General features: G+C 41.7%; 1 protein-coding gene across 3 annotated transcripts in view; it reads left to right on the top strand.

Annotated features, from left to right (window-relative positions):
• Window positions 1-25,195, top strand: part of LOC116735377 (serine/threonine-protein kinase N1-like) — a 47,388-nt gene extending 22,193 nt beyond the window's left edge. For all 3 annotated transcript variants that reach the window (XM_032587238.1, XM_032587237.1, XM_032587236.1), the window contains exons 2-22: window positions 3,304-3,604; window positions 6,628-6,773; window positions 7,255-7,375; window positions 8,562-8,707; window positions 9,978-10,191; window positions 10,279-10,473; window positions 12,686-12,795; window positions 12,887-13,030; window positions 13,118-13,193; window positions 14,643-14,784; window positions 14,936-15,026; window positions 16,716-16,807; window positions 17,760-17,832; window positions 19,048-19,139; window positions 19,228-19,404; window positions 19,514-19,576; window positions 19,653-19,729; window positions 20,441-20,583; window positions 20,987-21,094; window positions 21,627-21,707; window positions 24,280-25,195. In XM_032587238.1, the coding sequence (XP_032443129.1) occupies window positions 3,304-3,604; window positions 6,628-6,773; window positions 7,255-7,375; window positions 8,562-8,707; window positions 9,978-10,191; window positions 10,279-10,473; window positions 12,686-12,795; window positions 12,887-13,030; window positions 13,118-13,193; window positions 14,643-14,784; window positions 14,936-15,026; window positions 16,716-16,807; window positions 17,760-17,832; window positions 19,048-19,139; window positions 19,228-19,404; window positions 19,514-19,576; window positions 19,653-19,729; window positions 20,441-20,583; window positions 20,987-21,094; window positions 21,627-21,707; window positions 24,280-24,483 (2,796 nt within the window). In that variant the 3' untranslated portion in view covers window positions 24,484-25,195. The remainder of the gene's footprint in view (window positions 1-3,303; window positions 3,605-6,627; window positions 6,774-7,254; window positions 7,376-8,561; window positions 8,708-9,977; window positions 10,192-10,278; window positions 10,474-12,685; window positions 12,796-12,886; window positions 13,031-13,117; window positions 13,194-14,642; window positions 14,785-14,935; window positions 15,027-16,715; window positions 16,808-17,759; window positions 17,833-19,047; window positions 19,140-19,227; window positions 19,405-19,513; window positions 19,577-19,652; window positions 19,730-20,440; window positions 20,584-20,986; window positions 21,095-21,626; window positions 21,708-24,279) is intronic.
• The last annotated feature ends 267 nt before the right edge of the window (window positions 25,196-25,462 follow it).

Here is a 25,462-nt window from a genome sequence, read left to right as displayed (position 1 = left end):
TACATATGCACAAGTTCAAGCTGCACAAGATAAAACGTAAACATCTTGGCGCATCTCTATTTAAATTTGCTGTTTTTCTCCAACTACTGTATTGGAAAACAACACATTTCTACAGCGATATCCCTCCTGATAATCCCTCTCTGTTGCCGGTATGTCAAACACACTTAGTTGCGTGTCTTTGAGTTGTGCATTAAAGCTGCAGTTAAAAAATCCCATAAGCACTTTGCGGTGGATGCTGTGCTGCTCAGGCTGCTGTAGTGCATTGCGCAAGCAGATGGATTACAGCTTTAATGAGCAGAGAGCTGTGGCCGCGGCCGGCGCGCAGCTGGATGGTCACAGAGAGCCGGAGGAGCTGTAATCAGATCCCCTGAGCTTGGAGGGCTGGCTGCACGGTGAAAGACTCCGCGTGCCTCGTCATTATTCTGTGGCAGAGAGGAGGGGACGGTGGGACAAATACTGAATATGTGATTGAGACGGATCCGATGAGGCCGGTGTGGTGTAACACCAGTGGATGGATGTCGATCTACCAGTAATTTTTTTGTTGATTTTTTAAAAAGAAAAATATGCAATTCATTACTCAGAATGGAGTGGTGTGAGATTCTCACTGCATGATAATCTTGAATAATAATATCACACTTTTCCCAGTATCATGGTATTTCAATAAAAATAATTAACGGTTTTTTGGGGGGGGGGTTTCTTTAGCTTTACATCATGTTACAATGTTATTTCCTCATCAAAAACATACTTGGAATGTTGTCTTGATTCTTTCATTCATGTCTGAGAAATCCTGTACAAAACGCCTGGGTGGGCCTAGCTCCGCCTTTGAGGCGCAGCTCCTCCTCTGAGCTGCAGTTTCCAAGCTTTCGCCTCACGGAGCAGCTCTCCCTCAAGACTCACCCAATCAGCTCCTTCAGACTAGCCAGCAGCAATTAGCAAACACCTGGTGGAGCAGCACGTCTGCTGAGCTCGTTCCACTAGCTTCTCCTCAGTGTAACGTAAAGATGCCGCTAAAGGGTTAAAAGAGGAGCCATGATGATGGAGGCGGAGTTTCAAAAGAGCAGCGGTTTTTAAAGAGATAGAGGCCCAATTTCAAGGGGTTAAATAAAGTCATATTTGACACAACATTTTTGTAACAACTGAAGGCAACATAGTTAGTTGATTATGCTATAAAGTGGCACTATGTGCCTGGAAAATACACAATACTTCGCCTTTAAACAAAGTTGTTTAGAATGATCTTTAGCAGCGGTGTCTTTACGCCATACAGGCCAAAATGGACAAGTTGAGTACAGCTGGGTCAAAAATAAGGTGCTGTAAATAAAGCTGTAAAGTCACATTAGATCTGAAACATAAAAAGTAGATGCTTCAGGCTACTATGAAGTTCAGATAAAAGAAAAGCGGGCTATGTTGTAGGTAACATTTTCTATTCTTATTTTAGGAAGGTCAGTGAAAATCTCACCTCAAAATATTTCAATCAAGCGCCTATGCTGGTGGATGAAGTTTGTCACCTGTCTGATCAGCAGTGTGCAGCACTGATGTTTAAAACAAACAAAAAAAAAGGAAACGTTGAAATGACACGATGAACCATTTTTGAGGTTTCAAAATCTTGACAGCAGTAACTGTCCAACATATAGACAGTTTATTTGGCAAAATGCTGACTCAGTTGGATTACTCATACACACAAAGAATGTGTTTGGGTCATTTGCATATTTTTTAGGACACAGCAATCATTAAATAACTGACAGTTATATACATGAGACAGTTTTCTTAAAAGTTCATTTATTTTAAACAAGGCCGCATTAATACACACAGCATATCTATCCGTTTTCTGTTTATTACTGTTCAAGGGAGTAAATCAGTTTTATTTTATTTTCAAAAGGGGGTTCTCTTGAGACTTTCAGGGCTATTCCAGGGTGTCCCTAAAAAGTCCTAAATTCATGCATCTAAATTTAAGGCCTTAAAATGTGTTAAATTCCCTTAAAAAATTAATAAAGTAAGCTGGTCTATAGTAGATGGAAGATCAAAGGTTTCAAATTTGGTCTTGACTGGATCGTTTAATCTTGTGTAATACTTTTTTTCTGTCAGGCAAAAGTTTAAGTCACACTCAGACATCTTCATTGCCTTCTGTACCTCGAGACAGTTGAGGTTACTGCTAACTAGCTGCTAACATTCATAGACATTAATGTATTTATAGCTATGTAAACACACCCTTGTAGCAAGGCTGTCTGGCTAGCAGGCATAACTATGTTTAGCTAGCTAAAAAGATAACTAGCTAGCCAGATAACTAGCAAGCTAGCTTTTGTGTGTCCATCTTGGGTAAGTGCAGATTTATCGCCCGTTGGCCAGAAGAAGTTTGCACATATCTGGCGACGTAGGTTTTAAATTCCTTTCATACTGGTCTTTAAAAGATATTGAAAGGTCTCAAATTTGAATGGGCGAAACCTGCAGAAACCCTATTTTCAGTGTCTTACTTGTGGAATATAACTCTTTTGTGAAGTGAAGAAATTCAGGAGTTATTTTTCATGAATAACTTCTGAATCCATGATTCCTTCTTTTTGACAATGCCCAGAACACAAGAAAATTTGATTTACCTCAAATGAGACAAAGTCACAACCAAATAAAATGAAATACAGCGGTTGTTCAGTAGGAGTGAAATAATAACCTCAGTAAAATTTGCCTTTCAAAGCACTGCTGCAAGCATGTCTTCATCTGGTGAGACTCGCTAAGTGTTGCACTCTTATTTTGACACGAGGAGGGAAGTAGTTTCTTGGATTCTGTGTTGTGTTGATGGGTAGCTACTGCCTGGTTGTAGATTTTATCAAAAGAACAGCAAAAAATAAGATGAGACATAAAAACAACCTGGCAAATTTGATCCTGTGAAAGCTTTATACTCACATTTTATGACATTTAAACATATTTGTTTCCTATGCGACACGAGCAGAAGCAGATAGGGATCCTAATTGACTCTGTTCTAATCTGCTGTAATCTTGTTTGTGCTGCTGATGTGAGCATTCAGCTCTTTATGCTCTTAAATGGAACCTCAGCTTTGATTCTGCCTTAAGGTGTCAGCTTTGTAGGTTTCACAGGATGACAATTCACTCAGTTTCTGTTTCCCCTTCCTTTCTTCTTTGTTCCAGTTTGTCAGAATGGTTGGTTAGCATTCTTTTTGACTCATCCTCACTCCATCAGATGTTCTCATTTGGTCCCTTTTTGTCTCAAATAGAATAACCGCCATATTACCGAGTGTTGGTTGAACGAAATGTTTCGACCTCTGCATCTTACCACGTTTGTTTTGTCCTTCTCTAGACCGACCCGGATGGCCTGTCGGTGCTCCAGCAGCTCGGCCTGGACCAGAACTCGGACTTCTCGGACTCCAGCGTGCAGCAGCGGCTGGACGAGCACCGCGAGAGGATCCGCAGGGAGATCCGCAAGGAGCTGAAGATCAAGGAGGGCGCGGAGAATCTGCGCAGGGCCATCACGGACAAGAGGAAGGGCCAGCAGGTGGACTCGCAGCTCCGTAGCTCCAAGCGCAAAGTGGATTCGCTCCAGGCTCAGCTGCGGGAGCTGGATGCACACATTGTTGTCAAGGGTCCAGATGACCACCAAGGTAAACAGCAGGAAGGCGACACAACGCCCGTGAATCGCTTCATCATCAGGCGTGGGGAGCAAAAGTGCTGCAAAGTTGCGTTTGATTTTTGAAAACAATTTTTTTGTTGTTGTTATGAATTGCCTTTTCGGAGGACCTCAACATGCTCAAAAACTCACCAAAGTCTGGTCGTGGCCAAATGGCTCAACAGCGCCCCCTAAGCTCAGACAGACCTATCCGTCTAATATTTGACATTTGGTACACTGATAAATCCCTCCAAGTCACTTTGAGTTATTGGTGAGTCACATTTGTGTTCTGAACTTGGTAAATTCCTGCTTCTGAGTTGGAAGCCTGCTGGTGATGTGCGGAATTGCACGGCAGGTTATTGGAAGAAGATGAGGTGGCAAAGCGGAACAACCTCGGTTACAAAGTGTGAGGGTCTTTCGACGCTGCTCCAAGCTAGGGGTTGAACCAATTAGTCAACTAGTCGACTAGTCTAGGACATCTCGCGAGTTTTTACATTTCATGTCGACTAGTTGCAGTCATGTGATTGCCGGTGGTGACAGCCTGTGCTGATCTGACAGCACAGTATACGTCACAAGACACAAGAAAAATAAGTTAATACATTAGTTTAAATGATATGTAGATGGATGCATATTTGTGGTTTTACAGTGTTTTTAAAAGGAGATGGAGTTGCAGCTGCAGTCCACTGCAAAACACGAGCCGTCTAAAACTCGCCCCCTTCCCGCCAAGGATGTCACTTAGCCGGCTCGCGAGTGTCTTTGTCACGACGATCTAACTAATACATTATGATGTTATGTTGCTGATTAAATAAAGATCTGTGGTAATGACAGCTGCTGATTAAATAAAAGCCTGTAGTTGGTAATGACAGTGTATACTTGTCTGACATATATATAGCCGTGAGTTCGTGCTAAGAATGACACTTCGTGCTTAGAAGTGTCATCAGATCAGCGGTCAGAAGTGTATGACACTCTGACAGCAGATCTGACAGAACACTGGCTACAAAATGGCGTCTTCAAAACAGACCGAGGACAAGCCCGCATCTTGTCAAACAGGTAGAAATTCGTCAACAGTGTGGAAATATTTCACTAAACATGACTCTTCTGGTTTAACTACCGTAACATGCAAAATCTGCAAAGCTGTGCTGAAGTACAGCAAAAGTACGACCGCGATGCACAGTCATTTGAAAAGGCATCCGCTAATGCTAGCTCCTGAACAACCGGCTCGATCCAGTCAGTTGTCAGTAACTTCATTCATGAAACGCCCAGCTGTGACAGGACACCGGCGGCAGCAAATCACAAATTTGCGTCTTGCGTTGCTATGGCGTCACAACGACTAGTCAACTCGACGTCGACTCGACTTTTATCATGTTGACGTTGACTGGAAAATATCTTAAATCGTTCAATCTGCTGAGTCAGCAGAGCTTCCTGCCGCGCATCGGGCGGAGGAGAAGCAGGTGGTTTCGTTGAATTCAGCTGTAACCAAACGGGATCCGTTCATAACAAGTTTGGCTTGTGATGTTCCAAAAGCACCATGTAGTCAGTGTGATCATTTGACTCCTATAGTAACTATCCAGAGATCATCAGCATCAGCCGGTGTTTAGAAAAAAAAAGTCAGACCCGACTTTGTGCAACAAACTTTTCCCCGCTGCTCACGAAGAATCTCCATAATAGACTTAGTAAAAGCAGGAGAAGGGGAGAGTGTGTGTGTGTGTGTGGAGGGGGGGAGTCAATATTTGCCGTGAAAATAGCTAATAAAGCCTCCAAGTAGTTGTGAAGGGTTTTTGCGCTTACGTCACTATGACGTCACCGCGACTAGTCGACATCGACTCGACTATTATCATGATGTAGTCGACCTTAAAAAATATGTAGTCGTTCAACCCCTACTCCAAGCTTTAATTAATTTCTGCACTTACTAAAAGTAAAAGTTTAGCTGTATTTATTTTGATCATTTAAAAAATGTAATCAGATTAACCACACGCTAGCTCTGTGATTAACCACAATTAATCACTATTACTAAATTTGTAAGCTTGACATATAGATATGCACACAGTCGTGGTTCTTGGAGGTGTGGTGCTTCTTCTTCTGCTGCACTCCAACCAAATCCAGCCAGCCAGGAGAAATAAGTCAGGTTTTCAAAAAAAAAAGAAAGAAAGAGAAGTCCGACAAATGGAAGGGTGTCAATTAATAACCTATTTTCTCCCCCAAGAAAGGTGGGAAGGTGTATCAGCTTAGGTAGCGTAGCTCCAAACTATTGTTAGTCGCCATTTTCCTTGCATTTGTCAATGAAGGAAAAGTAATTACCACGATATTCATACATTGAACTTGTCTCTATACCTTTTACCACACTTCACGACATATGAGTCAGTCAGCAGCAGCTCTAATACCAAATACCAGCCTAGCCACTCCTGTCTGTCGTAGTGCAAAAGGTGAACAACACTGTTCAGTGACATGCTAGGCTAGTTAGCATCATTCCAGCGAGTTTCTCTCTCTCTCCTTGCTGTTTCGCCAGTTACACGACAAATCTGAAATATTAATTACTGACAGAAATTCTAACAATCTTTATGAAATCAAAGCAAAAATCTGCCTCCTGTCTGGACTGAGTGTCCGACCTTTGTAAGTTACAGATGCTGCCGCTTTCCCTCCTGACCTGTCCCATCTTGTTCGCCTAAATGAAAATAACAAAGTGCAACCACAATGCATTTTTTAGAAGACTGGATTACTTTATATACACTTGTTGGGTAGCTTTCAGGAATCTAAAACTAATTTAAAAAATAAAACTGTTTGAGGTCTAATAAATCTCAAGTACGTCTGTGCAGTCTTTCCATGTTGACCATTTATGTTTTATCGTAAATGTATATTTAGGTCTCTTTGGTTTTATTATATGTCGAGAATGTTTACAGTATTTTTTGTTTTGACTTTTTTGCAGTAAGAAAATAGACACTAAGATGTGGCCTTTAGCACATTTTGATGATGTGAACACAAACACCAGAAGTAACCTGACCTTCTATCATGTGTCTGCAGAGACCACTAAGTCTCCGGGCTCAGTCAGCCGGACATCGGCCAATCAGCAACGGATCGCAGCTTTGGAGCGACAGCTAAACATCGAGCTGAAGGTCAAGCAGGGAGCAGAGAACATGATCCCAATATACTCAAGTGGGGGTACCAAGGTACACTCACTGTCCATTTTTCACATCTACATTTCTTTTCCCCCTTACAGAATAAGCCGTTCCTAAAATAATGGCCTCAGTGGGTTTTTTCATGTCTAAAACATCTTGTGGAAAAAAGTTATGTTGGTTTTTTTGGGGGTGGGGAGAGCAGAAGAGTTTTAGAAAGAGCAGGAGTTTTTAAATAGACAGAATCTTGATTTCAAAGCATTAAATTACAAAGTCAAATTGAGGCTCCACTCAATCAAGTTATTAGTTGATTGAGGGGAGCAATTACTTTTTCACATCATATTGACCTGAGTTGATTCACTTTTTGAAAGGAAAAAAAAAAATCTTCTGGAAACCGGATTTATGCAATTTTTGTCTGATATAAAATTTAGTGTGATGTGTGGCAAAAAGAAGAGATCGTTTTTTTCCACAGCGCTGAATACCCCAGTCCAGCTGCCGATTCCAACACTTGAGCCCTGCTGGTGTGTTTTTGCAGGACAAGAAGCTCCTCCAGTCGGCTCAGCAGGTGCTGCAGGACAGCAAAACCAAAATCGACATCATCCGGATGCAGATCCGAAAGGCCATGCAGGCCACCGAGCAGTCCGATGACAACCAAAGTACCCACTTTTGTTTTGTTTTTTTTGTTTTCTTCTTCTGTTTTTTTTTTTTATTCTCTTTTAAGCTTCATCCTCTCTTTCATCCCACCTGTCACCCTTTGGACCCGGAAGAGCTGCATATTTTATGACGCGAGTGGTAATCGATCAGTCCTTGCTTCAGATCTTCACAGTGTATAGTCATCCAGTGAAGAACACTCAAACACACACACACACACACACATATATATATATATCCATTACGGCCTTCTTAGGTTAGAGCCTTATTGATGTTCCTCCATCTCCTTGATGTTGCCCAACAACTAAAAGCCATGCCTCATTTAGTTGTGGCCGGAGAGAGGAGGCAGCGCAGGCCCAGGGGGCCAGGAAGGGAGTCTGTCTCCCAGATGGCAGCAGGAAGAGCTGCAGGGAAGGAGGAGAGGAGGCACATTCAAAGGCTTCTTGTGAGGATATTTGGGTTTTCATCCTTTTAGCTCCTTAAAGTTCCTTAAAGGAATCAATGTACATTTGTGAAAATATCTCAGGGAGTAAACATATGCCCTCTTACACTTATAATTTACGCAGAATAACAGATACGACTCAAATCGTTTTGGAACATTCTGGGTTTGAGATCTGCATTTCCAAAATTAGTTTCTTTAGTTTTCAGAGCATGCGGGTGAGTCTGTGTATGGGGTACAGTTTGTGACGTTATAGTTGAAAATGAACAGCAATAATTTGGGTTATTTTGCCCGTCAAAATAGAAAAAAAACGTCAGTTTCGAGCTAAACATTTAATTAACAAACTAAATATTTAATTTACAAACAAAATATATAGTTCCACGTTAAATACTTAGGTTGTAAGCAAAATATTTTACATAATAAACGTACTCATTTTAACTGAGGTCATTGTTGGATTTCTGACACTTGTTTAATTGTCGGCAAAAATGTTTGCAATTGTCAAAATAGTTCTTACAACGTTAGCTCTACTGTAGACTGCCACTCCTCTGAATTTAATCTGCGAAGGATTTAGCGACGCCTAGCTGCAAAACATATCAGTTGTTTTGCCGGCCTTCAATGTTTAGAAAAATGCAACTGCACAGTTGCACATTTCTGCGGCTTGGTTTCTTTTTGTCAATCCCCACCGCATGTATCCGTGTGTGATGTTGACCACATGCCTTCCTGACCCCTGAACCCTGACCCGTGTCTCCTAGGCAAGCCGGACCTGTGCGGGGCGGAGCTGCGCGTCGAGGAGCTCTGGCACCACTATCGTGTGGAGCACGCCATGGCTGAGGGAGCCAAGAACATGCTGCGGCTGCTGGGGGCGGGAAAGGTCCAGGACAAGAAGGCCATCGCTGAGGTGAGACGACGACAACCACAGAGCGCCACGGTTTTTTTCCACTTCCGATACCGATACAAATATCTGAGGTTTAGTATCGACCGATACCGATCTGATACAGAAAAACTTGACTTGAATTGACTTGAAACGTTTCTTTAAAAAAAAAAAAAAACATACATAAATGTACTGAATTACAAATGTATTTGATAACTCTGCACCAGTACAGCCCTCTTAAAAACACTAATACTTTCTCAAGCTTGGTCAAACAACGTTAGTTTGTTCAATCAGTGAAGTTAGAAGAACTGCCAATGGAAAATAAATTCATTGCCTAGTCAATAAAAACATTTAACCTAGGTCTGTCATAATAATCAATAAATCAATTAATTGCGTGATAAATTAAACAAACTCAATAATTTCCATTGGCATGATTTATTGTTTATCTCTTTTTTCTGTCTTTCTACCAAAGACTGGATAATAAAAGTCTTCAGTCTGGTGCTTTGGTCTGAACTAGAGTTTATTTGAAGGACAATTTCGTTTACAAATACTTCAAAATTCATTTTATTTGTTGTTTTGCTCATTTTTACTTTGGACATTTAAAATGTCTTCCAGTTCCAGTGTTAAATGTTCATTAAAGTTTAAAGTTTACTGGTCTTTTATAATGTGTTCTTGCATTATTACTTTTACCATTACCGTTAAATTGCTAAAGAATGATCCAGAAACAATATCATCGTTTATCGCAATAACTTCTGGAACAATTTATCGTCCAGCATAAAGTTTGTTATGGTGACAGGCCTGTTAACGACTAGATATCTTTTCCCTCCTCTTAAAATGATCTGCCACTTTGTGTTGCTCTGTCACATGAAACTGCTGTAAAATATCTCGAAGTTTGCGATTTCATCTAGTGATGCACCAATCTATTATTTATATCTGTATCGGCCCCAATATTGAAACCGATTGAGTATAAGTGGCAATATGCACGATCCCCTAGGGCAGATCTGTTCAGTCTAATTCTATGCTTTGCACTCTGAGCAACGTCGTGCTTTATTAATTATTTTTACATTACATTTAAAATTTCTAATTGAGCTTTCTGAACCATTTGAAAGCGGGTTTGTGGGAGTTTATTTTTCACATTTGACCAAGGCAGTCAGCCTTTTGTTTTTGCCCGTTTCAGTTTCTTTAAACCTGTCCTGCTCACCACGGGCTGGGATCGGAGTTGTGTTTATTAGCACTAGCTCTCGAAGCTCAAACGCGAACATTGAGGCCATTTCCCATTTTCTCTGCCGCTCTGCAGGCCCAGTGCGGTCTGAGTGAGTCGTCCCAGCGCCTGGACCTCCTGCGCTGCTCCCTGGAGCAGCGGCTCCAGGAGCTCCCGGAGGATCATCCCAAGGCCTGCCTCATCAAGGAGGAGCTGGTGCTGGCCTCGTCCTCGGCGTTCAGCTCCCAGCAGAGCACCCCGTATGTGCACAACCAGTACAGCACGCTGAGCAAGCCGTCGCCGCTCACAGGTACAGGCGCCGACGGACGCCTTGCTTCGTCCTTCCTGTTCCTAGAAGCGGACGTGTTTATCAGACGCCCCGGGTTTCTCTCTTCAGGCACTCTGCAGGTCCGCCTTCTCGGCTGCGTGGGGCTGCCGGACGTCGTTCCGGGACGCAGCCGAGGGAGCCAGGTGGCTCTTCCGTCTTTCTCCCAGACCGACGGGCGCTCCTCGTTTAAACTGATCGGCCTCTACAGCCGCAGCACCAGCAGCATGAGCCTCAAGCTGCCCGGCAAGAACGACGAGCTCTCCTGTAAGGGTCCTGTTAAAGCGCAGGTTTTCAAACTGCTCTTCGTTATGCTAGCTACGCCAGGCAGGCAGAGCAGGAACTGTATTTGCTACCCAACAAATGAAAATAACTTTAGTTTCAACCTTGAAAAGTGCAATTAAAGGAAACATGAAGACCTGCTATTAAACAACAGTCAGAGTGGGGAAAATAAGTATTTGATCACATTTTTGAAGTTCTCCTACTTACAAAGAATAGTGAGTACTGTCATTTTCATCACAGTTACACCTCATCTGTGTGACAGACATGAATCCAATAGAAAACCTTTTAAGAGAACTGAAACTCTGTGTTGCCTAGCAACCGCTCCAAAAACTTGAAAGACCTGGTGACGATCTGTATGGAGGAGTGGACCAAAACCTGGCCCAGAATTGCAGGAAACATCATGTGACTGTAAACAAAGGTTTCTGCACCAAGTTGCAAAGTTCTGCTTTTCTACGGTGCCAAATATTTAGTTCATGCGATAAAATGCAAGTTCATTTTTAAAAAATCATGCAACATGGTTTCTAGACTCTGCTTTCAGATTCTGTCTCTCACAGTTGAGGTGTACCTGCGATGAAAATTACAGCGCGCTCTGTTCTTTGTAAGGAAACTTGACAAATTGGCGACGTATGAAATAATTATTCCCTTGTCCCTTGTGAATACGTGTAAAAAGCCTTCAGATAGAGTCTGAGCTTTATTGTTCCAGGTGTTTAGTGGGAATTACAGACATCAACGTTTCTGGCACCTCTACCGTTGCCGATAGGGCAGCATGATTTCTTCTCTCAGTGAAATCACAAAATCTCGTGTTTTCAGCTCAGCCTGGAAGAAGTTTGATCATTTTAATTTGTCTTGATTTGGTCGTATGTTCTTGCTTTTTTAAAATTTTGAAATAGCTAGTGATGATCCATTGAAAGTTCACAGTTTTTTTAAATTTATATTTACATTTTTCCACATTTCAAAACATTCTCAGAGTTTTGGGAAAAGAAGCAGGCCCACGCCATTAAAGAGCCTCCACCAGGAATGTTTGTTGTAAAAACCTAAATCTAGACTCGTCTGACCAAAGCAAGCAGTTTCTGTTAAAGCTCCAGAGTTTAGAAAACTCTACATGTTTATGTTTGTGATGGTAGAAGAGAGAATGCCTCTATTATTATTATTATTATTATTAATCATTCTCTTATATATCCTGCTTACTGAGCATGGTGGTAAAATAAATATGGGTCTTTGGTCCTGCTAGCGCTAATGGCTAAAACAAAAAGGCCACTTGGTCACTTCATACTTATTCCCCAGAAACAAAACGCAACGATCACCAAATAGAAGATCCTAGAAACTCTAAACCGCTTTAAAAAAAAAACATGGCATTTATAGTTAACGTTTAAAGATTATTATTTTTCCTACCCCCGTCTAACGATACACTAGCACCCCCCACCTTCTCTCCTTCTTCTTCGAAACCCTCCCACCCCCCGTTCCTTCCGCGCCACCGTTCCCTCGGCCCCTACGCTTTGCCCTCCCTCGCTCTGACTGTAGCAGCAGACGACTAAAAGTTTCTAGTATTCTCACATCCAAAACGTGTCAGCACTCTTGCGGCCCTAATCGTCCACTCCCGTGAGTTGTGAAGTTTTGCTTTACATTCAGTTTTGACACGTTCTGACAACGTGTCTCTCCGTTGGTGAGAAAAAGTCCTGTAAACACCGTTACGCATGAGGGCGCACAGAGCCTGACTTTGATGCATCACAGGCGCATACATTACCCGTGGTTACGCATGCAGCTGGTGGATTCATCTCAAAACAAACCCTAAAATGCCTTATATCCTTATGACAGGACACGTGTTGGCTACAAATCTGTGGCTTTAGATTTAGTCTCCGAGTTGAGCAGTCAGAAATATTCCAGAAGCAATACAGGCATGTCAAAACGGGCTCAAGTCGCTCTCTGGATATTATTGGCTCGGGAAAAGCCATTTCATAACATTATTGGTGGAATGCGGTGTCAATCAAAAGGGGGGGGGGCTCTAGGCTGCCCAATAAAAGCGTCATAATGGACACCGGCAGAGTTTAAACCCTTAAAACTCACCGGCGGAAAATACAATGGAAAAACAAAGATCAATATGTGGACTAATCCTCTGCATGCACAAAATATGCCTGGTAGGTTAAAGAAAACTCTAGAAGAACTCTTAAGTGTTTTTGTTTTCCTGCTTGGTCTGCAGCCGAGGTGAGCGCAGTGCTGAAGCTGGAGAACACCGTGGTGGGCCAGACTCCCTGGAGAACGGTGGGGGAGCAGGCCTGGGACCACACCTTCACCGTAGAACTGGAGCGAGTAAGACTTTGTTAGAGACATGCTGGAAATGTGTATTTATAAGGAGATTTTAAAAAAAAATTTTCTCTAAAATATCATGTCCTGGCTTTAGTCCCGGGAGATGGAGATAGCCGTGTACTGGAGAGATTATCGCTCGCTGTGCGCCCTGAAGTACCTGAAGCTGGAGGAGTTCCTGGACAACCAGAGGCACCAGGTCCAGCTGGAGCTGGAGCCACAGGGGCTGCTGCTGGCCGAGGTGGGGCTCCGCTCAGCGCCGCATGACCAAATACCGGAAAACAACGGCGGGGCTTAGCTGACTAACACGGAAACGTCTGGCTTTCAGGTGACCTTCTTCAACCCAGTCATAGAGCGAGGCCGCCGACTGCAGAGGCAGAAGAAGGTCTTCTCCAAGCAGCATGGTGGGTTCACTTCCAAACGGGCGACATTTTCATTCTTAAGCTAAATGTTCCACAGAGGAACCTGGGGAAAAGAAATACCAGAAATTCCAACAAACAAGTTGATTCTTGTCAGACTTGGATTTTTTAAGTTCCACCAGCTGATAGAGGAGTTCTTGTCCTCAACAAGTCAATCGCTTCTGTCCATTCTGAGCAAAGACTTTCACTTTCTGGTCCACAGTGTGCATCCAGGATCTTGTTCTTCCAACCATGACCCATATTTTGTGAGGTTGGAACGTAGATGGTAAATTTAGAGCTCTTGATTTGTGAATTAGACCTAATGTAGACTACTATTTAGAACCACCATCTAAGTTTAGATCCGGTCTGAAATTGGTTTTAGGTGAAACTTAGAATTAAACAAAAATGCAGATCGTGCAAAATGCCAGAAAGCATAACCCAACATCCTTTCTTTTCTACAGAAATATTATTATGTGGAAAAATGCTCAGTTTTTCCCGATTTCAGTATCAAAAATGGTAGAAAACATGATTAGATATGAACTTATGTATAGTGTAGTAGCAGATGAAAACACATTTTATTCTGAAATGTTTTTTTTAGTATTTGAGCTACAGGGGTTGACCTCGATATCAGAAATGACAAAATGTTTGCTCAGCATGAGTCAGAACTACAACAGGCACCGTTTACTAATCTTTATTTGTTTCTTTTTTTGCTTGTTTTGCACCTGTCCGTCTCGGCTGAAACATTTCTCCTCAATAACTCCTAATAATCGACTTACACCACTTATAGACATAGAAAAAGCTTGCACGTTAAATCCAAATATACACCACATTCAACATGGACCTCTATAAAATGTCTATAGACAGTTTTGATGTATTATCATGTAAACATATTCTATTGGTGTGTAATTTCCTAACACTGACTTGCTTGTAACACTTTGGGAATTGGGCAGACTAGTATTTCTTTCTTTAATTCCTATTTCTAAAAACATTTATTCATTTGACCGGTGTGGATGAAAATTTCTATTCCCATTATGTGCCTGTCATGAAGTGTCGAGATGTGTAGTTCATCTGGGGAAGGCAATGTGTTAGAAATCTAGAGGTCTTGAGTTTTGAGTCCAGCTTTATCTGAAAGATGTTCACTAAGAATTTAAGTAGCCGTGTTTTCATGTTTTCATGATTTTAAATCTATCATCTGTTGAGCCGGCTAGCCGCTCTGCTTGATTTAAAGGTTTTATAATCCAGAAGGACTGAGCAAAGCTGCTGCTCAGAAAATGTTTTTATTATTATTATTCCTTCTCACAGAGGGATTATGAACATTTCTGAAAAATCAGATGCAGGAAGCACAGCAGCCTCAACCGGGGTCGGCTCTTTAAATCCAGCTAGAGGCCGATCGCACCGTACGCTGACGACGTTCGGCTGTTTCTGACACGCGTCTCGCTGTGCGTTGCGTTTCAGGCAAAGCCTTCCTGCGTGCCCGTCAGATGAACGTGGACATCGCCACCTGGGTCCGCCTGCTGAGGAACGCCATCCCCACTGGAAGCAACACGCCCGCATACGCAACCAGCTTCTCCAGCAACGCCGTCACACACACTACGGGGTACGGAAACGACTATCCTGAGGCTGGGTCTGGTAATCCGAAGAATGTTTTTGAGGGAACGTCAAAGTAGTTCACAGATTAGCCAGGGAAGAATGAATTGTGGACGACTTTAAACTACTGACAGTAACTGTCAGTTTTGTGTTTTGTGCAGAGAAATCTCAGTGGAGAAGTTGAGTCTGGACAGCGATTCTCCTCCGAAAGCAGAGACGCGGAAAGATGTGGTGGACGCCCCAGCGCCGCTGGTAAGTTGAGATGAATAACAGCTACAGTGAAAAAGAAAGCAGGCGGAGGTTACATGTGAAACCCTAAACTTGGGGCCGATTGTCGATCTCCCTTATCTAAGGAAATACGGACAGATTTGTCGGTACAACCCTAAATATAACAGGGTCTTCCAAATTAACAATGATCCCAAAAAGACGCTTCAGAAACCATTTTGAAATCTGGCTAGCATAAACTTTCTGGAACGGCACCAACCTGCTGAAAATTTGTCTACCATGTTTAACAGCTACGCTCTTGCCAGGTAATAAGCAAGTTTCAAAAAGAAATCTCCAATTTCTACAAGATGAGTAATCAACACTTCAGCCAGATTTATGACAGAAACTTGTTTATAACTAAATATATAAAAGGTATATGTTTGAGGTAGGCATGCACAGTTTGCTGACAAAGGATTATGGGGTGTTTAACTGAAAATGAGAAGCAATGTGGGTAGTGTGTCGAAAAGTGTAGGGAGATACAGTATATGTATAATATCGGTTATCTGACACATCAGCCCAAATTTCCATATTGCTGCATCTCTACTTTGAGGTATGCCTCTCTAATAGCCATCTAATCTAATATTCATGTGTTGACACCTGGAGGGCAAAAAACAGCACGCTGAGGATGACTACCATTAGTCGTAGCTATTAGGTTGTCAACATAAGGTGCTAAATCTGAAATGTACGTATGATGTATAAAACAAAAGGGACGCAATGCTTTGCTACTAATTGTCAACAACTAGACAACAAGGCTGGGAAAAAGTTTTAATTAAAACAAAATAGCAAATAGGTCAGGTATGCTAGCTTGACTTTGACAAACGTAACATGTAGATGTTGCTGCAGAACTCTGTGAGATTCGGTTCAGTAAAAAAAAAAAAGAACGACGCACCAACTGATGGATCATCAGCAGAGCAGGTGTTTAGATTAGCTAATCAATCGTTAATAACAATCATTTCTTATTAGTGTCTGATTGTTTATGTTCAGACAATGACTTATTTATTGTTGCAACAAATGAAAGCATCAAGTCTGAAAACCTTACGGCCTGAATGTTTTGTTCTTTGTGGGAAATGTCTGCGTGTTTTTTGCCGTTGAATCCCGACACATTCGTGGCGTTGTTGTCAGTTAGTTGCTATGGCAACGAGTCTATGTGTAGCCTAGTCGACACGGAGCGAGAAAAAAAAGAATAGGTGTGGTTTTGAGTTGTTCTTCAACGTTTTTCTGTGTTATTTTCCCTTTCCTGTGGCGCCCTGCGCTAAATTAACAACACCTACGTCTCCAGGTTATATTTCAATAGAATTGTTCTACTGCGGCAGGTAAAAAAAAAAAAAAATTGTCTTTTTGCCCTCCAGAGTTGTGTGCGTGCACAAAATTTCCATATGTAAACAATAACCTGCAACGTGTACATAATGTGTGTCCAACATGCCTGGACACATCATAGCAAGGCTTCTGCTAATGAACGCCAGAGAGGCCGAATGCGAGGGGCTCAAGCAGAGTCTGAGGGCCTTCGACAGATGGTGCGTTCAGTGGGGCTGAAGCGCTACAGGATTAATTACGCTGATGTTTTTTTAAGGCAACTAATTAACCAGGAGGAAGGAGGGAAGGAGCGAGGAGGACAGGAACAATCTGCTGTTTCATCTTTACCTCCGTTTCACTTTCTCTGTTTTTCCGTCCGGACAGGAGCAGACGGCCGTCGTCGAGGCCCCGCCCACCCCCGACGTCCCCGCTCAGCAGAAACCAACCAGATCGCAGTCCCAGAACTCTTTGCGCAGGTGCAGACACACAACAACCCCCCCCCCCCCCCCCCCCCCCCCCCTTATCCAGCGTGTCCTTCTCACCTCACACCCACTCATGATCAAAACACACTCCCGAACAGAACACTTTGCAATATGGCCGCCTCAGCGTGAGATCAGGAAACCGCCTACTCGCACAGAGTGAGCCTGTGTCAGGCTGCAACACCTGTTAATAGGGCCGAGTCATCAGCAATGAGGATTACTGCACATGTTGCCCCGGAGTGAGGAGCACTTAGCTGCTCTGAACTCCAGAATAAGGATTTTAGGAGTAAAACAGCTTCTGATTTTTTTTTTTAGTAATAATGGATTGTATTAAATAGTCCCATGATTAAGACTTAGAGCTACATTTAGAGCGTCTTTCCCCTCCATCAAAGCCATTTCTTTTTTGGATTATTGAGATAATTTGAATTGGTGAGTTCCAACATTTATTTTCCATTTGAGATCAATAAAGTATGTTTGAACTGTATTGTAATAAAGTTATTCTAGCGATCGGTTCAGTCCTACATTTAAATATATGAACTGAGTCTGGAAAAGTTTCCTATTTCTAGACTTTATTTCATATCCAGCTCACTAAAGGTTTTCTCCATCCATTCATCCACTTTATATTCAAAAAAGTCTGAAAATTAGACTTCTGGTTTTTTTCCAGATCTGGAAAAATATAGAAGATTAAAATAGGATATGAAAAATATGTTTATTATTTCCAGACTATTATCTATCATTGACTGTAGAAGTTGCATCCATCCAGTACTTTGTTTTCTGCCATAGATTCATAGGGAACTTTAGTATTCACACTTTAAAAATGAGCTAAAACAGACTGACTGCTCTGCCAAATGATAGATTTTTATGTGATTTTTGAGAAATCAGAAAACTCTGGTTTTAGAAAACAGGATGAAGGGTGTAACATAAATCTGTTTGATGTTGTTTCCCTCAGAGCCAGCAGAGGGCCTCTGTGTCTGCAGGACTTCAAGCTGATCGCAGTTCTCGGCAGGGGCCACTTTGGGAAGGTACCACCCGCCTCCCCCCCGTCCTCAATCTGTTTCCTCAAAATTAGCAACAAACAAAGTCCATGAAATCTAAAATTGCCAGTTTATTACCTATAAAGTTTCTTTGACATCTATTGTAGAGCTAACACAAACACCAATGTATCTTTTGGGGATTATTTTTGTGGTAAACCAACACAAAGTAGTTCAGTTGTACTATTTTCCCTTTTTTTTTACTTTTATATCCCTAAATAAAATCTAATCCAGTCATTTAAACACTGTGAAAACTCAAAATCTTACCAAGTACTTTTGATCTAATTTCTAGTGCAAATATCTTGGCACACTTGAAATAAGACAACTTTAACTCATAAGTAACTTTTTTAGCAAGTCAGTGGTGTCCAAACGTTTTATCATGAGGGCCAAAACCGTTCCGTTGAAAGCATGTAACATGACAAAATTTTTATTTTTTATAAAATTGTTAAACCAAATTTTTGTGCTTTTATATTTTATCTGCTCAATAATAAACTACAAACTGATCATTTTTATGGAAATTGGCAAAAAAAAAGATTTTTGTGGTAAACGGATCAGTAAATCATTGTAGATAAGGGTAAAGGTTTTGCAACATTGAGTTTGAATAAGACAAGCAAAAATATTTCCAAACTGTTTTCGGGTTGATTTATATTTTAATCTAGGTAGTAAGATTTTCTTTTCTTTTTTTTTTCTGAGTACAAGCAGGTTAACAGTTTTGGTTCTAGTCACTCAAAAAGTTAGGGTGGATGTATAAAATTTAATAAATGGGAATCTATTTTTCCAGCTAATTAAGTTTTTAAAAAGATGTTTTCTGGAAAAGGATTTAGGTCAATTCCTGTTCATTGATGAAAAATTGATAGTTCTATGGGCAGAATATTTCACTTATAACAAGGCATTTTTCCCATGTAATAATCTGCCAGTGAAACTAGCACTTTTTCACCAATATCAAAGAATTACTGGCTTTAAAAAAGATCCAGTATCTTGCTGAACAGTTACTCATAGCTAACTGTTCGGCAGTTACCTATGACTGATGGATAGTTTCTTATTTTTTTCTGGAATAAGAAAAAAATACGTTGTTTCGTATTTCACGGGTACTGAGATAGTGGCACTAGACGCTAGACCAGAAACACTTGTTGAGATTTCGTGTTTTTGCAGTAAAGTCGTGGAAATCTGCAGCTGGTTAAAGTTCTCCTCCTCTCCTCCCCTCAGGTGTTGCTGTCGGAGTACAAAAAAACCGGCAGCCAGTACGCCATCAAAGCCCTGAAGAAAGGAGACATCGTTGCTCGGGACGAGGTGGAAAGGTAACCGGCGCTTTCCCGCTCTCTGCCGCTCGCCAACTCGCACCCGGCACACACTCCCCCGCTCACCTCTCCCTCTCCCCTCCCCCAGTCTGATGTGCGAGAAGCGGATCTTCGAGACCGTCAACATCTCCCACCACCCCTTCCTGGTCAACCTGTTTGCGTGCTTCCAGACGCCGGAGCACGTGTGCTTCGTCATGGAGTACACGGCGGGAGGCGACCTCATGATGCACATCCACGCCGACGTCTTCTCCGAGCCGCGGGCTGCGTGAGTTCTGGCGCCTCGCCGGGTTAAGCGGCTGAATTAAACAGAGCTGGTTTGTGCTTTAGCTCCAGTCGGTTTGGTGAATTTCTTCCTGTTTGTATCTGATGAACAGGTTTTACTCAGCCTGCGTCGTCCTGGGTCTGCAGTTCCTTCATGACCATAAGATTGTATATCGGTGAGTACTTGGGGGATATTAGGACTTAACTCATTTGTCTACACTAGATATAATTCCACTTCCATTTCTTTCCCAGGGATCTGAAACTGGATAATCTGCTCCTTGATATGGAGGGTTTTGTGAAAATAGCTGACTTTGGGCTCTGTAAAGAAGGTTAGTGCTTAAGTCCCATCATATCCCTTGAATGTTTCCACGTTTTGTCACGCTACAGCCTGGTACACAAACACAATCTAATGGCACCAGTTTAATGCAGAAGAAAAGTGATCGGTAGCCCCTTTCACTCTGATATTTCTAAAAAAAAAATTAAAAGAATGTGCAAACAACTGCCTTCTGAAGTCATTCACCTTTATTTCATGCTTCCTTCAAAATTTAGGTGACAAAATGAGGGGAAAGAAAGTCCAGGGGTGTGAATACTTTTGAAACAGACTTTATCTAAAACAGGAATAATTCCACATGTCAGCTGCTGCTCAGAAAATGTTCATACTGTTGGCCAGACCAGCCCAGTTAAAAAACATCAAAATAAATGCATATTTATACATACAGTATATATATTACTAACTTTTATGTATTCATTTAATTATTGAGTTTTACATTCATGCTTCATTGAAGAATATGAGTCTGAATGTTTTTCTATTAACTGATTATGATTCTCTGGGGGGTGACATGCCCCCCTCAACCCCCCTTTAGGGTCACCACTGCTTAAACAGAGAGTATGAGTAGCATCTTCCAGGGATGACCATGAGCTTCCTCGCTCTTTGGAGATGCCCCTGCTGCTGTTGCATACACCTCTTTGTTAGCCACACTTTGTTATTCATGTCCCGTTTTTCACTTTTAACAAGTCGTTCATTTTGTTCCCTTCCCCAGGCATGGGTTATGGAGACAGAACCAGTACTTTCTGTGGTACTCCGGAGTTTCTGGCCCCCGAGGTGTTAACGGACACGTCCTACACCAGAGCGGTGGACTGGTGGGGGCTCGGCGTACTCGTCTACGAGATGTTGGTGGGCGAGGTGAGCGCATAGGGGATGTTCTTCACTGGTAGGGACGGCCGTGATGAAGTGGGGAGCAGCAGGGAGGAAGCTAAGCATTAGGCTAAAACTTAAAACACAAGTTTGTGTCGAAACTTATAGTGGTGGCTAATCTGCTAATGCGCTACTAGCAGAGCTAATTTTTTTTTATTTAGCGCATCTTTGCTTACTCTGAAAAAGTTTGATGCCGTTGTGTTCTCTTAAATTAATTCTCTAGATCAATTCTAAAGTGTTAATCTACTTCAAAACTAAGCAATAACTCGCTATAAATAGATAATTTAATGCACACAATTAATATGGATGAACAAGCCTGGATATTAATCTGAGTAAATGAAGAGAACTGATTTCCACATCTCCATTTTTTTCCCATCCCGGTCTGTTTCAGTCTCCGTTTCCAGGTGACGATGAAGAGGAGGTGTTTGACAGCATCGTGAACGACGAGGTGCGCTACCCGCGCTTCCTCTCCACCGAGGCCATCGGCATCATGAGACGGGTTAGACCGAATCACTTCCTGCTGCTTGTTTACGGTGTCTTTGTTTTTCTTATTTACATATTAAAGTAAAAAAGTCAAATGTTAGACACAGTGTCTTGTAAAAGTGTTCAAACCCGCTGCCTTTTCTATGTGCTTTTTTCTGTACAACAACAAATTTCAATGTTATTTAATCAAATCTTATGTGAAAGACCAATGTCAGTATAGTCAAAGTAGCAGGTTGTTACAAAGTGGAAGTGAAACAATGCATAATTTTCCACATTGTGTTTTACAGATAAAAATCAGAAAAGTGTGGAGTAGAGTTCTTTGCTCTGACTCACCAAAATATAATCTAGTGTCTTTCAGAAGTCAGAATCTCTCTCAATGTCCAGACTTGAATCTGACTGATGTTCACATACTCTCTCCATTTTTACATGTAGGGACATCAGAGAATACATTCGCACACAACCTGTTTCAAGGGTTAGGAATCCCTTTGCCAGGCTCTCTGTATCGATCTTTTTTTTGTCTAAGAGTTCCTTTGGTTTCCCCTCACCAGCTGTTGAGAAGAAACCCTGAGAGGCGTCTGGGCTCCGGAGAGAAGGACGCAGAGGACGTCAAGAAACAACCATTTTTCAGAGTGAGTCTCTCATTCCTTCAAGGTTTTCACAAACACAGTCGTATGTTTCTGTCAGGATTTCACTTTCAGACATTTTAGTACCTTTAACTGTGAGACCGACGTGAATTACATAAAGCAACAGAATAATGAAATGGCAAAAGATGCTTAACTCACTTTAATTATGGCTGTCCCGATTTGATGTTGACATCGGTAATCTGCAGTGGTGGAGAAAGTACTCAAAAAATGTACTTAAGTAAAAGTACAAATACACAGGCAAAAATGTACTCAAGTAAAAGTCAAAGTACCACATTAACATTTTACTTAAGTAAAAGTAAAAAAGTACTGGCTTTTAAAAATACTTAAGTATTAAAAGTAAAAGTACTTGCTGAATACATAACCTAATCGCTAATATCATTAAGTGTGCCGATAGTATTTAATTTGAATACATCATAAATGTGCCATTTTAATAAACAATGTCACAGATTAAACATGTTCTTATTGTGTTTATTCTCTGTAAGAGTTTAGACTTAGATATGTGATTCTATGCATCATAATTTCAGGGATGGAAACATTTTATTTCCTGTCCTAACGTAGCATGAACTTCATTAGTGACATTTATTTAGAAAGAAATCCAACTGAAAGGGGATGGAACGAAGGTGTGGGGGGAAGACATGCAATCGAGGAGCCACGTAGCAGAGTTGTAGTCAAGACCACTGAACACGAGACCAAGACCAGCGCCCTGCGCTACATGACACAATAAAATGAAGTGCACCTATCAAAATTGGTTCTCAGATTGATCTGAAAGATCCACATTTCCATAAAAACACCTAGATATAAATACTTAGAGCTGAAATATATTTAACCAGTATCAATTACAACTCATTTCATTCTGTTTTGCTTTCATCGCTGTGCTACAATCCGCAGAGGTCGCCTGCCATCCCTATAAAAATAACGCCCTGGGCGGTTGCCCATATTGCCCATGTCAGAAACCACAACTGTCTGCACCATTAAACCATGAAACATAGCAATTAACTGTAATTGCTATGTTACAATTACAGTTGTCATTGTAACATTACAACAACACTATGAACACTGTCCAACGGCGCAACAAGCAGAAGGAGCACCATGACTGTTCTCATCCTCCCTCCCACTGCATGTTTGCCACCATGACAGGAGACAAAATCAATCAATGAGCATGCTCTGTGTTCATACGTTCAACTTTTACTTATTCGGCAATTAAATAAATGTGTGTGTGTGTATATATATATATATATATATATATATATATATATATATATATATATAGCTATATATAGCTATTGCAGTGTATACAAGAACAAAGAACGGCTCTCAGTGAGGCTTCAGTCCCATCAACCTTAGTAAAGATCCGTCCAGAAGAATCGGATCGTTCCTGAATCCACACAATAATTCAGCGCATGAGTGACAACTTTTTTTCATCGCAGATGCAACATGTGTCTCAGTACAGCTAGCTTTGCTAGCATCACGTCCACAGATCTTACCTTTCTTTAAGCTTTCCTTCCAAGTGACGCTAAAAGTTGGACAAAGTCCCACCGTCTGTGAAAGCGAAGCGCTGCTGGTTTTACATGTCGTCATATCTTATGATTTATGCAGCTATTATCGATTAGTTAGACATCTTCTCCCGCTCAGAGGAAACCACTGCGCATGTCTGGAGCTCCGCGTGCTAGTAAAGGGGGAGACTATGGGTGACAACAGACACTAAGTCACGTTATTGCTTGGATTTTACGGCGCCACCTTAAAGTCCCTGAACTTCATATTTTAACGGACAAAAAGAGAGCAGTGCGACTTGGATGTAACGAGTAACGCGACACTTTTGTAGAAATGTAGTGAAGTAGAAAGTACAGATACTTACTGTAAAATGTAGTGGAGTAAAAGTAGAAAGTACCCATTATTAAATCTACTTAAGTAAAGTACAGATACATGAAAATTGTACTTAAGTACAGTAACGAAGTACTTGTACTTCGTTACTTCCCACCACTGGTAATCTGTTTGATATCAACCGAAAAACGAGTATCAGATTATATCGGCCTGCATCTAAAATCTCCGATATAAGCAGTTCACTGCAGGATTCCGGCCCAGTATTTCTATCCAGCAGTACCTGTGTCCTGTAGTAACTAATGAAATGGTCAGTTGTTCTACTAGCTACTGTCATTGACTATTGTTTTCTGTTAGAGTAGAATCACTTAAGCATTTTTTTAATGTTCCACAGTACATAATAAGCAATAAAAGTATGTATGTTTCGTGATAATATTGTTTCCGGTCAATATCAGTATCGGCCAATGCTCAAAGCCGCAGGTACCGTATCGCAAGTTTAAAAACGTTGTATCGGGACTGCTGTGACTTTAACAACCATAAAGGAATAACATCTGTAAAATTTCTCAATCCAAAAAGTTGCTAGAAGAAGCACCGGATGAATCTTGAAATATTTTAGACCCTTTACTGTTTTAAACAGAGATGAGTACTTCGGATAGATTTGTTTTGAGTCTACCAGCCGCTCTGCTGAGAAGCACAAACTTAGCCGCCTCACTAACCGATTTAAAAACAACTCCCTCAGGGAATGGACTGGGATGCGCTTCTCCAGAGGAAAGTCCCGCCTCCCTTCGTCCCGACCATTGTGGGGAAGGAAGACGTCAGCAACTTCGACACGGAGTTCACCGCTGAGCCCCCCGCGCTCACGCCGCCCCGCGAGCGCCGCGCCATTTCTCGGAAGGAGCAGGACTACTTCAAGGATTTTGATTACGTCTCCGACCTCTGCTAGGGCCCGGGGCCACGGAGTGGAGGGGGGGTCATCGGCCCCTGCGGTCAGACTCCGACCGGAGAATGGTGAGGGAAGGGTGACTGGAGAAACGAGGAACGGATCCTTTGTCTTTCTTTGTGTGAGTGTGTGAGGTCGACAGGACAGCTGAACTGAACGTGGACGGACACACACATAACCTCTGGGCTGCTTTCAGAGAGGAGGGAAGCTGTGATAAGAGATTATCCAGATTATGTAAGAGATGGAAAAAAATCCTCTGATGAAGACAGGAAGCTGTTTTTTTCCCCTCCGCTTCAATCTGGACTCGCTTCACACTCTTGTCGTTTCCATCCTCGCCGTTCACCGTGCGTTTCAATGTGAACCGTAACCCTCCGGCCTCAATCAGGCACTGCACTACCTGCAAACCGCCACTTGTGGGCGCCAGAGGACAGAGTAGAAGGAGAAAGTGTTTGGTTTTCATGGCCAAAGAAAACCGCCACAAGTGGACGTTTTAAAGGAGGAGGTTCTGTCTGTGTCTCTGCTTACTCACCCTCCTTCACATTCATTTCTTCCTTCTGTTCTTCGGTACATTACAGATTTTTTTAAAGCATAATCACTCTTCAGAGGTTGTTTTTTTTGTGATAAAATTTGTTTTTCTGTCTGTGTTTCTTATTCCTTTGTCGTTTGCTGGTATACCTTGTAGCAGCCATGGTCCAGTAAAGATGTGAAACCAACAGTGTGATAACTTTTGTCATTTATTGCTTATGTTGATTTTTCTCTTCACCATCTCATGCTGTGTTTTGGATTATATCCATCCAGCCAGTCAGGGTGTTTTTCACACAGTCAGGAACAGTAAATAATTTAAAATAATCATTTTCCAACTCTGGATAGTGATGGGTAAAACTTAGTTGGACGTAAAAAATGCTGAAAATTCTTTGTTTTCTTTATGTGCCAGCGGTTTTTATTGATTTTCGCAGTTTTTGTAAAGCTCTTTTTTCACAGT

The sequence above is a fragment of the Xiphophorus hellerii genome, chromosome 16, assembly GCF_003331165.1.
Source record: "Xiphophorus hellerii strain 12219 chromosome 16, Xiphophorus_hellerii-4.1, whole genome shotgun sequence".
In the NCBI taxonomy this organism is placed as follows: Eukaryota; Metazoa; Chordata; class Actinopteri; order Cyprinodontiformes; family Poeciliidae; genus Xiphophorus; species Xiphophorus hellerii.
The sequence above is the reverse complement of the archived record's forward strand: the minus strand, read 5'-3'. Positions and strand labels throughout refer to the sequence as shown.